General features: G+C 47.3%; 1 protein-coding gene across 1 annotated transcript in view; it reads right to left on the minus strand.

The window, feature by feature from the left end:
* The window catches only part of RCOR1 (REST corepressor 1), an 80,969-nt gene extending 71,298 nt beyond the window's left edge, over nucleotides 1–9,671 (minus strand). Inside the window, exons 1-2 of the mRNA XM_084208563.1 lie at nucleotides 9,404–9,671; nucleotides 9,248–9,307 (exon numbers count right to left, since the gene is read on the minus strand). Of these exons, the coding sequence (XP_084064689.1) occupies nucleotides 9,248–9,307; nucleotides 9,404–9,590 (247 nt within the window). The 5' untranslated portion in view covers nucleotides 9,591–9,671. The remainder of the gene's footprint in view (nucleotides 1–9,247; nucleotides 9,308–9,403) is intronic.
* Nucleotides 9,672–10,749: the final 1,078 nt, after the last annotated feature.

A 10,749-nucleotide genomic window follows, 5' to 3' on the forward strand; every position in this document is an offset into this window, starting at 1 on the left:
GGTATGTCACTTGTAGCAGTACCTATTTTAATGCAGGCTAAAACTTTGAGACTGAGTGGCACAAAGGTTTTGCATTGGGAGGCACATGGCTTTACTTCACAGCACTTGGTTTTTTACAAAAGGTTGTGTCAAAACCTACCTGCTGAAACTGCCACCCCCCCAGCCACCACCTACTCATGATTCAGATGTAAAAGAGGGGTTTCCCCCAAGGCTGGCTGGTGTCAAGGGAATCTTCTGGTGCTGGCTTCATTCCGCCAGCCTAAAGAAAGACCCAAAGCTAGGGGTAAGCCCAGTTATCTTCCCCCACAGAAGTGGCAGAATATCTGGAGTGGGTTTTTTTTGTTGTTGTTAAGACTACTTAATCCACACATTGAGCTGGGTCTGCCTAGCAACAAGTTAGAGTTTTAAACTTGTATCATCCTACTTGTGTTCCCATGGCTACAGTCGTGAACAGTGTGGTAGCAGCTGCACAAATCAGCACAAGGGTCCCAGGAGGGACATCTTTAAGATTCCCAGACAGAAAACAATACTGAGAAAGTACAAATGCTACACCTGGTATGCCTGCCTGCCTTCACAGTCCTTTACTCCTCCCAGAAGCACCTACACCAGCTCCCTCCTAAGCATGGAGAGACGTCAGCCAAAGGAACAGATGCACACACTGCTATCACTGAACATTTTACATTCTTTAGAACAAAAAAGCTTGGGTTACAGATGTGACACTTTTAGCTTCTCACACAGCTGACAGCAACCTAAATGCAGAACTGTGCACAACTCCAGCCAACAGCACCTGCTGCATGGGGCAGTGGGCTCTCAACACAGGGTGGGAGGAGAAAAATCCCCCCATCACCTTTTACACAGGGCCAAAACACAAACCAGTGTTACTGATGAGAAAAGGGGACGAGTTACACACCCAAAGAAGCTGGGAAGTCAGAGGAAAGAGAAAAAAAGTCCTTGCCTTTCAATGCAAGCTGCATGTAAAGAATTGCTACAAAAACAATCCTGTTATAGAGACCAAATCTTCCCAGTCCTGTCAACTCAGTTCTTCCAGGCAGAAGGTGATTTCCTACTCAAGGGAGGTTTTTCTTAGTCTTTATCCATCCCCAAGCCCAGTGTAGAGCTAGAATCTCTCTGTACCCTCTCCAGGGATCAACAGGCACTGTACCTCTGCATGCAAGCCTTGTTTATCCAAATTCCTTAGAGATTTCTGAACCCAGAAGCCACAACTACGATTACACATTTGTTATGCTGCGCTTTCACATTAGGGCTACAAAGTCTAAAAGGACACCAATTCAAGGTCATGTACACTAGTAATTATTCTCACTATTAACTAAAACCTGATAAACCAACCTGGTAAAACTCCAGTCATCTAAAAGCATATGCACAAGCTATCATGGCAGGTTATCCCAGGTACCTACAGAGAGCAGAACTGAAAAGCTGCAATAGATAACCATGTGGCTAGACTCCCCTAATTAAGACAACTGCACTGCAAAAGCAAGCTCTCTCAGCTTAGTATTTGTGAAATCCATCCCGGTGAAGAGCACAGGGGAAGGAGCAAGAAAGGTTAAATAACTTTAAGGACAAAAACTCACAACCTTAAACTCCTGCCCCTAAAAGGGCGGGGATATTTTTCCAGAGACATACCTAGTCACACACACAGAGTACCTATGCAACCCTACTGATGTCCCCTAAGCACACCTGCACAATGGAGGTACAGGGCTGAAGGGGGAGAATAGACTAGAATTGCTTTACAAGAGGGGATTTCTGCAATTTTATCACACTACTGCAGCCTCCTCTCTCCAGAGAGGCAACATTTACCAACACTTCCTTTATGAAGTTAAAAGAGCAAGCTGCTGCATAAAGCTGAATTTTTGAAGATACTTGGAAAGGTAGGTTAAACTCTCTGGTTTAATCCCAAAATCTTACATGAGAAATACAGAAAATTTACTGAGTTTGACATCTACAATACTTAAAGCCAGTGCTCACCACAATCAGTTGCATTTCAAAATAGTATGAGGAGCACAAAAGCATCCCAATTCTCCAGTATGCTGGAGAAACTTTCACTGCCTTCACTAAGGCTGAATACATCCTCTTGCACTTTCAGAAAGCACAAAGTCATCAAAACTTTCATATGGAACAATAAATTAAAGGCTTGAAAATTTTAAAAGAAACAGACACCTAATCAAGCATTCCTTAAAAAATGCTTTTTAAGATCAAGTTTAGCTTACAAATCAACTTTGTATTTTCAAGAACTGAATTTCAAACTGCTCTTTCAAGTTTAAATACCTAATGTGGGATTGCTCATCTTGTTACACTGCCAAGCCTAAGGCTCAAAACACAAGGTCACCCAGTGCAGAAAGAGGTACAGACCTCCAAGGAAAGGGGCATACTCTACCTACCCTCAAGTTCTTGTTTTTTATTTGCTCTCTATATTCAGCTGTTAGACACCATGTCTCAATCTTACCTTACACTTGGTATGGGTAAGGCAAGCAGAACCAGTACCACAACCAGAAATTGCCCTGTCCGAGGGAAGCAGGTACTAGCACTAACCACAAGTTTCTGAGGAGGCAGTTACTTCAGATTTACCTTCCTGGCACATCTTAGGAATTGCATTTTAAGTTACAACACAGTTAAATGCATACATATGTCCAGCAGAGCACCGTCATCCACACTCCTCTGCAGGTATGTGACAGGGCTAGAGCCCACTGTAAGCCGCATTATAGAGTGTGCCTTGATCACAGAGGCAAAGATTTCCGAGCTAATTATAATGACTAATCACAGGGAGCTCTAAGCCTTCACTTGGCCAAGTCACAGACCTAACTAGGACTGAAAACAAGAGTTTTAAGAGCACCTCATTAAGCAGCAGGAACCAGCTATGAAGAACAAAGCAGCCACTCTGCCTAGTATTAATTCCAGTCCAGCCATTAATACATTTGTCAGTACATGAGACAGCTATTACCTCCACATACAAACACTGCATGTGCCAGGCAGGGAAGGAAGCCACAGGCTTTGGCTACACCGAGATTTGTTTGTTTACGACGGGCATTAAGGTTTGAGAAGGATGTTCTCGGTGCTGTTTGAATAATGAGAAAGCTCCAAAGCCATGCCTGGAAACACGTCTGAGTGGGAGCTGCGCTCACCTCTAGAGCCTCAGCATCCCTTCACAGGACGAGTGAACAGGCTGGGTGAAGGCTGACTACTGGGCAATGTAGGCTCAAATATGGTCTCCCCTCAGGCAAGCAGCCCACAGGTGGAAAAGATAGGGCATCAAATCAACAGCTGTACTCCTGCTGAGGTACCAGAGGTATGGATAACAAAGTTTCCAACTTGAGCACTACTCACTTTTTTCCCCAGGGTGGATTTTAAAAACAGAGGATAAGCTGAAGTATCAGCATCTACAAGTCAGCTTCACTCTGTAGCAGCAGGACTGCAGCCTTTCCTGCCCTGGAGATTGGACCAGCAGTACGTACCACTGACAGAAAAAGATGAGACAGACTCACCCACACACCAGCAGAGTTGCCAGCCCAGTAAGGAGACGGCAGGAGTCACCTTCCCCAGGGCTGCTGGACACCAGCCTGACCCTTTGACTGTACCTAAATTCCTGCAGTGCTGAAACAAAAACCCAAGGGTTTGGCAACAGCTTCTGGTGGAGCAGCCTGAGGTCGAGGACCTTTTCATCTGCTCTGCTCTACAGCACATTCACAGAGGCTGTGACCTCTGAGAAGGAGGGCAAGACAAATATAGCCCATGAGGAAGTATGGCACTGAGCAGACTACAACTAGGGGGAAAAGCTCCTCTTCTCCCACCAGAGTTTAAATTTTCCAGTACCTAAATTTTCCACCACCTAATTCTGAAAACACGCTCTTGCTGGGCATGATGCACATCTCCTCAAACAACAGTGAAGGACCCAAGGTGTGTGCGGTTTGCCAAGACACCAGGCAGCCTCTGTCAGTCCAAACACCCTGGGCATTAGTACATTATGGTTTGGTATTTCTGATTAGATCAAACATCCTCCTAACTCTTCCTTCTTTTCCAAAGGGACTGTTGTGCTGAGTTCCTGCCTGTTGAGTTTAAGGCACAGTCATTTCAAGAGATGAGATAGCTCTCCAGCATACCAGTATTTCCAGTTTCAGGAGTTTGGTTTTGAATTTTCCACTTGCTTAGATGGAGCTCCCAAAGTCTCACCTAAAAAGCACTCTTTTTTTCTCATCCCTTTTCTGATGAGTCCATTCAGCAAAACACCATTTTTTCCACACCCACTGGGTACTCACACTACTTGCAAACTATTAAGACTGCATGGCATAGGACTAGCTGCAAAGAAAAAACCAGGAAAAGTAGGCTGGGAGTTGGATTTGTCAAGTGTAAGTCATAAGGGGCTTATAATAACCTTTTGTTAAAAGGTTACAGTCCTGGCTCTGTAGGTCAATAGGTTCCTCTGCCCAGGACCCCATGAAGCAGCTAATGATACAACCTAATAAAACATGGCCTTTACAACCACCAGAAAAATACAACAGTTCTAGGGGAATCAGACACCCAGGGGCTGTCCCAATATTACACTTTCAATCTTTGAGCCTAAATAGGCAGAGAGTAGGCACATTTTAACAGCCAGAGTTGGATGGATGTATTAGCTTCCTTTCCTAGGACATGGCCATGCCACCACTTCCACCCAGTGATCAGGCACTCCAGACAAGAGACAACAGTGACTATCTTGGTTGTTTGTTTTTTTTTTAATTCTTCTTAGACACAACTACACTGACAAGGTTTCTCACCATAGTGAAAGAAGTTGCTGGGTCCTTTCTTTTTTCCCCTTAATTTTTTGGCAATGCTGAAACAACAGAGTCTTGGTCACTCCGAGAGGCCTGGGAATACCAAGTGTTTGTGCAGGAGCACACGGAGTGCAGCTAACAGTGTGGACCAGAGAACAAGCTCCTCAAGGATTAGTGACATTCTGGCACTGAACACCTTCCACTAGGCTTTTCTGAACCGAGGGATGGAAGCACTACAGGTGCATTTCCTTCCACCATTTCTACTGTTACAGTACAAAGCCAAAAAACTGGGAAGACAGCAAACCTGCAAGCAAGGGACTGAAGTCTCACAGCTGACATAGATCCCAAACTTGCATTTTCACAAGATGCTGTTGAGTTAAACCTGCTTCTCCTCATCTGTTTCTACTGGAAAGAGCCCCAGAAGTGCTTTCCAAAGATGACCAGCACAACCAATGTCCAAAGATACAAGATGTGGCTTGTATTTTTACTGCCATTGCAACAAATAAGGAAATCTAAAGTTGTAATGCTACAAAGGACAAACAAAAAAGTTCACCTGCCTTCAATGCCAGTAAAAATTTGGGAGTAACTGTATTCTTCAGGGAGTTATTTAACACTCCTCAAAATTATGGAAGCTTTAATCATTAGTGAAATTGACTGGCTGTGTTAAAGTGCTCACTAATGTCTTCTTCCTCCTATTTTCAGTGTTCCAATAGCATAAATTAATAAGCAACAAATAAAACAGTCAAGTACAATATCAGTGCTTCCCCATACGGAAGATTTTTATTTGGCTTTAGGATATGCAATGTTTCCTTCCACTGAATTTTTCCATTAACAGGACATGTGGGTTTCATTTGTATGGATTAAAAGAACCATAATAGTTTGCCCCTTCAAAATCTTCCGTGTCTGTTTCAGAACTCACAAAAAATGCTGAGCTCCTAATATCAGCCTTTGTTTAACACACAGAATTTTGGGCTGGCAAATAATTGATTCTGAGCTCTAATAAGAGAAGAAATAGCAGACACAATAGCAAGTGTGCAATTTTTCACATCATATCTCTGAACTCAAGGCCAAACAGTGAAACATAGGTGAAGTGCAAGTTTTACTGAGTCTAGTGAGCTCTGGCATGGGATTTTCAGCCCAAGAAGTTTCACCTATTCTTTTCCCAAGCTGAACTGGCTTGTTTAAGACATAAACTGCCTCTGCAAAAGCCTTGCCTTTACAGTACAGCTACTCTTGTTATACAAATAACAATAAAGGTGTAAGTACTGTAACAACAATAATAGAGCTGAAAGTTTTTGAGATAATAAGCAGGATCAATGTAGTGAGAACATACTTTCCCAAAACATAGGGAGACTGGGACAGGTCAAAAGGATGGCAACATTAACTCTGGCAAAGCACATACAGGCTCTGCCAGGTGATGGAATAGGCCTTGCCACTGTAAAGAGACTTACTAAAGGAGCTGTGAGTAAGAACCACCTCCTACAGAGGATTCCAGCCACAAGCATTTTTACAGTCAAAGAATCACATCAGGCCTTCCTTGGCCACCACCACAGCAAGTTTTAGCCACAAGGAATATTTTAAACTTACACCAAGGTATTTTAATTCAGAATGTGAACTTGTCATTTTCTGGTTTCTGGAACTGTCATTTTCTTTCAAGGATGAAGGAAAAACAAGGCAGCAGCTTTGTTAACCCTTTTCCTCATACTCTGGTAAAGCAAGGGAGAGACAAGAGCTTTCTATCCTTCCCTATGCCAACAACAAGATGATGAAGTCCCTTCCCTTTCTAAACTTAGGCAACCACTGAGAACACTCTCTTCACTTACAGACCATACCATGCAATAGTTTTTTGCTCTTCTCTGACTATTTAACTCATGATACCGAGATTAACCCACCACTGCCTTGTTCTAGCTCTTTTTTCTCCTGCAGCTGCACAGAAAAGGATTTCAGATCTTTCAAAGCTTTCCTAATTTCACTGCTCTTTGCAGCAGCTCCCATGTGGCTGAGAAGTGAAACAAAATGAAATGCTTTCTCTGGCCCTCTGCATGGGGACAGAGGAACTCCCACATAAAATGCTGATGTAAGAATAAGCAGTTACAGATATACCTCAGCCAAAGGTATAACTGAACATTAAGTTTAAAAAAAGAAATACACACAAGGCCTGGTCTGTGTGATTTTGCCCTCAGACACAGCCAGAGCAGCAGCAGCAGCACTCCACATTTTGCCAGCCAGCTAACCTGAAGGTAAAAGCTTCCACAACTCAACAACAGACAACTTTCAAGCTTTAGGATCTTTTGGTCAACCAATCACTAAAACTTTTCGTGAGAAACAGACACAGCATCTGTGCACCCTGATAACACCAGTCCATAAATTTAACTTCTGACATTACCAGCAAGACAGGACAACTTAACAGTTTTAGTCAAAGGTCTAAGTGCAGCATTTTTGGCTTATTTAGGATTTTCTTTCTTAAAGAGGGAAACAAAAGAGACATAACAAATGAACTGAATGTAGCTTTTACCCTTTAGGACCAAGAAGAGATGACAAAAATCAGGCCACAACGTGGCATTGCAAAATGATTCCTGGGTAATTCCACAACACAGGAAACAAACTCTTCCATACACAAGCAGATAAAAGTTCACTCCAAGCTTCATAACTAAAAGGTTTACTTTTCAGAAACAGAAAAAAAACCACGCAGAGGCCAGTAAAGGAGGATCTCATGTCCATTCAGGTCATCAGAAGACTGATCATTTACTTTGGGTGAACCTACTATGAGCCTGCTGTACACTGTGAACTCAAACACAATCACCTGCTGATCCCATCTTAAGGTACAGATTACTCAGAAAAAAAATTGTTTCTTCAGATCCCACACTTCCACCTCCTTTCCACTCCACACAGCACAGAAAGCAATAACCTTTGTATAGGTCACTGTATGTCTAAGTTTAAACCAGGAAAATGTACATCAGAGTACACAACAGAGAGGAAGCAGCTCACAATATTTTTCCCCCCTCCACCTATTATGTTCAATAAATGAATTGCTCAAAAGAGCATAATTCACCAGGGTGACCATAAAGCCCAAGTATTGTTGTGATACGTTGCTGATAAGTCAGTGTGATACACGTTGTGTGCTACAGAAATGCTGCGTTTGACCTACAGATTGAAAACCAGTGTCAACTGCTGCCTAGCTAACAGCTCCCCCTTCCTCCCCCTCCCTCCTCCTCCTCCCCCCTGTCCGCCCCCTTTTTCCTCCTGGTCAACCAAGAAATGGACCTCCCTTGTATCTTATTTTGTCAAGAAGACGAAGGGGGGAAGGAGTGGGGAAAAATTATTCTGTAAATGAATACAAGTAATAGTGAACTTAAGAAAAAAAAAATCCTCTTTGCCCTCCCCCCACTCTGAGATCTTAACAGTTAGGAACGGACATATATATTTAATAATAAAAAAGGCATCTAACGTTAGTGCACAGTCTGAGGATGACCCATGATAAATCTTTTTCCTGAGTCCACACAACAGGAACTCTCAGGATTATTCGATAAGGAGACACTGTGGTTTTCCACACCATTCTTTTTGTTTTAGTGTGAGAGGTGCGGAGGATTCAATTAAGTTTGGGCTGGGCAAAGGGACAACTCCAAACGCTAGGCTCTCCAGACAGAAGGAGGGTTTTCACTAGCTACAACCTCCACTTACAAAGGAACAATACCAAAAAAGAAAAAAAGCTTAGATTTCAAACTAAAGAGGTCAACAGCCTGTCTTTCAATACAGGGAGATACATCAGTACCACCGTGTTTCCAGCACCTGCCTTTCAGCACAGCCCCAATTCCTTTGTTTGCTCAAAATTTGCTTCCATACCACTTTAAATTAGCTTACAAAGAACCGAAGCAGAATAGATGGAACGTGAAACAATTTTTTTTTTGGAGGACAGAGGCAAACAGCTTCTCAAGAAGAGAGAAAATTAAAACACAGACCTAAGTCACTTCAAAATACCTTCGAAAAAAATTATAATTATAACTTAATGTCTTTTAGTTCCACCCCTATCACTGAAACCACAGAAACACGAGTTCATGAGAGGATGAAACAAAAAAAAAAAAAAGAAGGAAAAACAAACAAAAAATCCCGAACAAAAGAAAAAAAAAAAGGAAAAAGAAAGAAGAAGAAGAAGAAGAAAAAAATCCACCCAACTGCCATCTCCTGCCTCCTCCTCCAGCCCTGCCAGCTTCCCTGTTCCTCCCTGCCTGCAAAGCGCCCTCTGGAAAGCATCGAGACTTCTTTTATCAACCGTGTGCGCTGGGGAAGGGGGGAGGAAGGGGGGGGTCCTTGTTCTTGCTCGGGTGTTTGAGAGTGGAATTAGGGGGAGATTATTTTTGGACCCGATGAGCGGAACACGGAGGGAGGGGGGGGGGGGGTCGTACCCCACTCATCGGGGGGCGGAGGGTCCAAAGCACTGGATGAGGGGGAGGAGTTGCCCCCCTTAAAACATAATAAAGACTTACCGGGGTCGAAATCAGGGACCACCGCCTGGTACTGCGGCCCGACCCTCATTCCGCCGCCAGCTGAGGGAGGCAGAGGGAGAAGCGTTACCCGCGTGGGCCCGAGCGGCCCCTATAACCAACCCCCCCCAAAAAACGCACCCCGCACCCGCTCCTCACCGTGCTCCTCATCGCTGGACGAGCCCGAGCTCCCCTCCTCCCAGGAGTTCACGCTGCTGTTGCCGTTGGGGGCGGCGGATAAACTTTTGCTGCCGCCGTTGTTGTTATTATTCGCCCCGGCGGCGTTCTGGTTCCTGCCCCGCCGTTTCCCCGAGACCTCCGGGCCCTTCTCGATCATGGCTGGCATTTAGGGGAGGAAGGGGAGGGGGGGTGTGGAGAAGAAGGGAAGGGAGGGGGGAGAAGATCAGAGTTTAAAAACTGCGGGGGGGGGGGGCTGTGGGAGGCGCCAAGGGCGGGCGGGAGCCGGGGCGGGCCGGGCCGGTGCGCGGCGGTGGCGGCGCTGCTACATCCCCCACCGCGATAGCCCCGAACTTTGAGGCTCATCCCAGCCCTGCGCTGGGACTCCGCTCAACCTGCGCTGCTGCCCGCGGCCAGCCCCGCCTCCCCCCGCTCCTGCCCTTTCCCATTGGCCAAACCTACATTTTGGGAGGCCATCCCGCCCGCCCATTGGCCGGCGCCGCCTGTCCATCGCGGCGGCCCGGCGCTTCCGTTCGCTGGGCGCGGTGGAGGCGGACCGCGGGCCGTGTGTGTGCGGGCTCCGCGATCTCTCCGCGATCTCTCCGCCCAGCGATACCTCTGCTCCGCGCTCCTCGGCTGCGAGAGGAGCGAGCGGGAGGCGGGGCCGCACCCCCCGCCGGGGAGCCCCTCCCCGGCCGCTCCCCCGGCTCGGCCCCGGTTCGGCCCCGGTTCCGCCGCCCCGCCGGGAACTCGGACCCGGGAGGAGCGTGGCGAGGGACTACTTTGCCCCCCCACCCGCCTCTCCCGTGGCGGAAGGTTACGGCGTAGTTTGAATGAGATTCCATACAAAGCTCAGTTGCCCGCGGGGAGCTGAGCCCGGCAGGGTTGGGGTCTGTGCTTGCCCTGTCCGGGACGGCTACTGCCGGCAGCAGCGGTGAGAGTCCCGCGAGGGGATGGGGCTCCCGGCGGCCAGGAGTGGCTTGAGGAGAGCAGGGGGCAGCCCGACCGAAGTGGCGCCGAGAGTGCGGGACAGCGCCGGGGTCGGAAGGAGCTGGGGCAGCGGCGGCAGCCAGCCGGGAAGCGGCACCGCACGGACGGGTCCGCGGTGCTGCCCCGTCAGCAGGGCGCTGCCAGCCGCCCCCGGGGCAGAGCCGCCCGCCGAGGACACCGCACGGTGCCCAAGGAGCCGCGGTCGCCCTCGCCCCGGGCACCGCCCCGGGTCCGCCCAAGTAACTCCGTGGCTCCCCTTCGGCCCCTTGTGCCGAGCCGGGGTCCGCGCTCAGGGCCCGGCCGGGCAGCGGATCCCGCGCCCCGCTCCCCACGCGGCC

The sequence above is a fragment of the Fringilla coelebs genome (genome assembly GCF_963513975.1).
Source record: "Fringilla coelebs genome assembly, chromosome: 6".
NCBI lineage: Eukaryota > Metazoa > Chordata > Aves > Passeriformes > Fringillidae > Fringilla > Fringilla coelebs.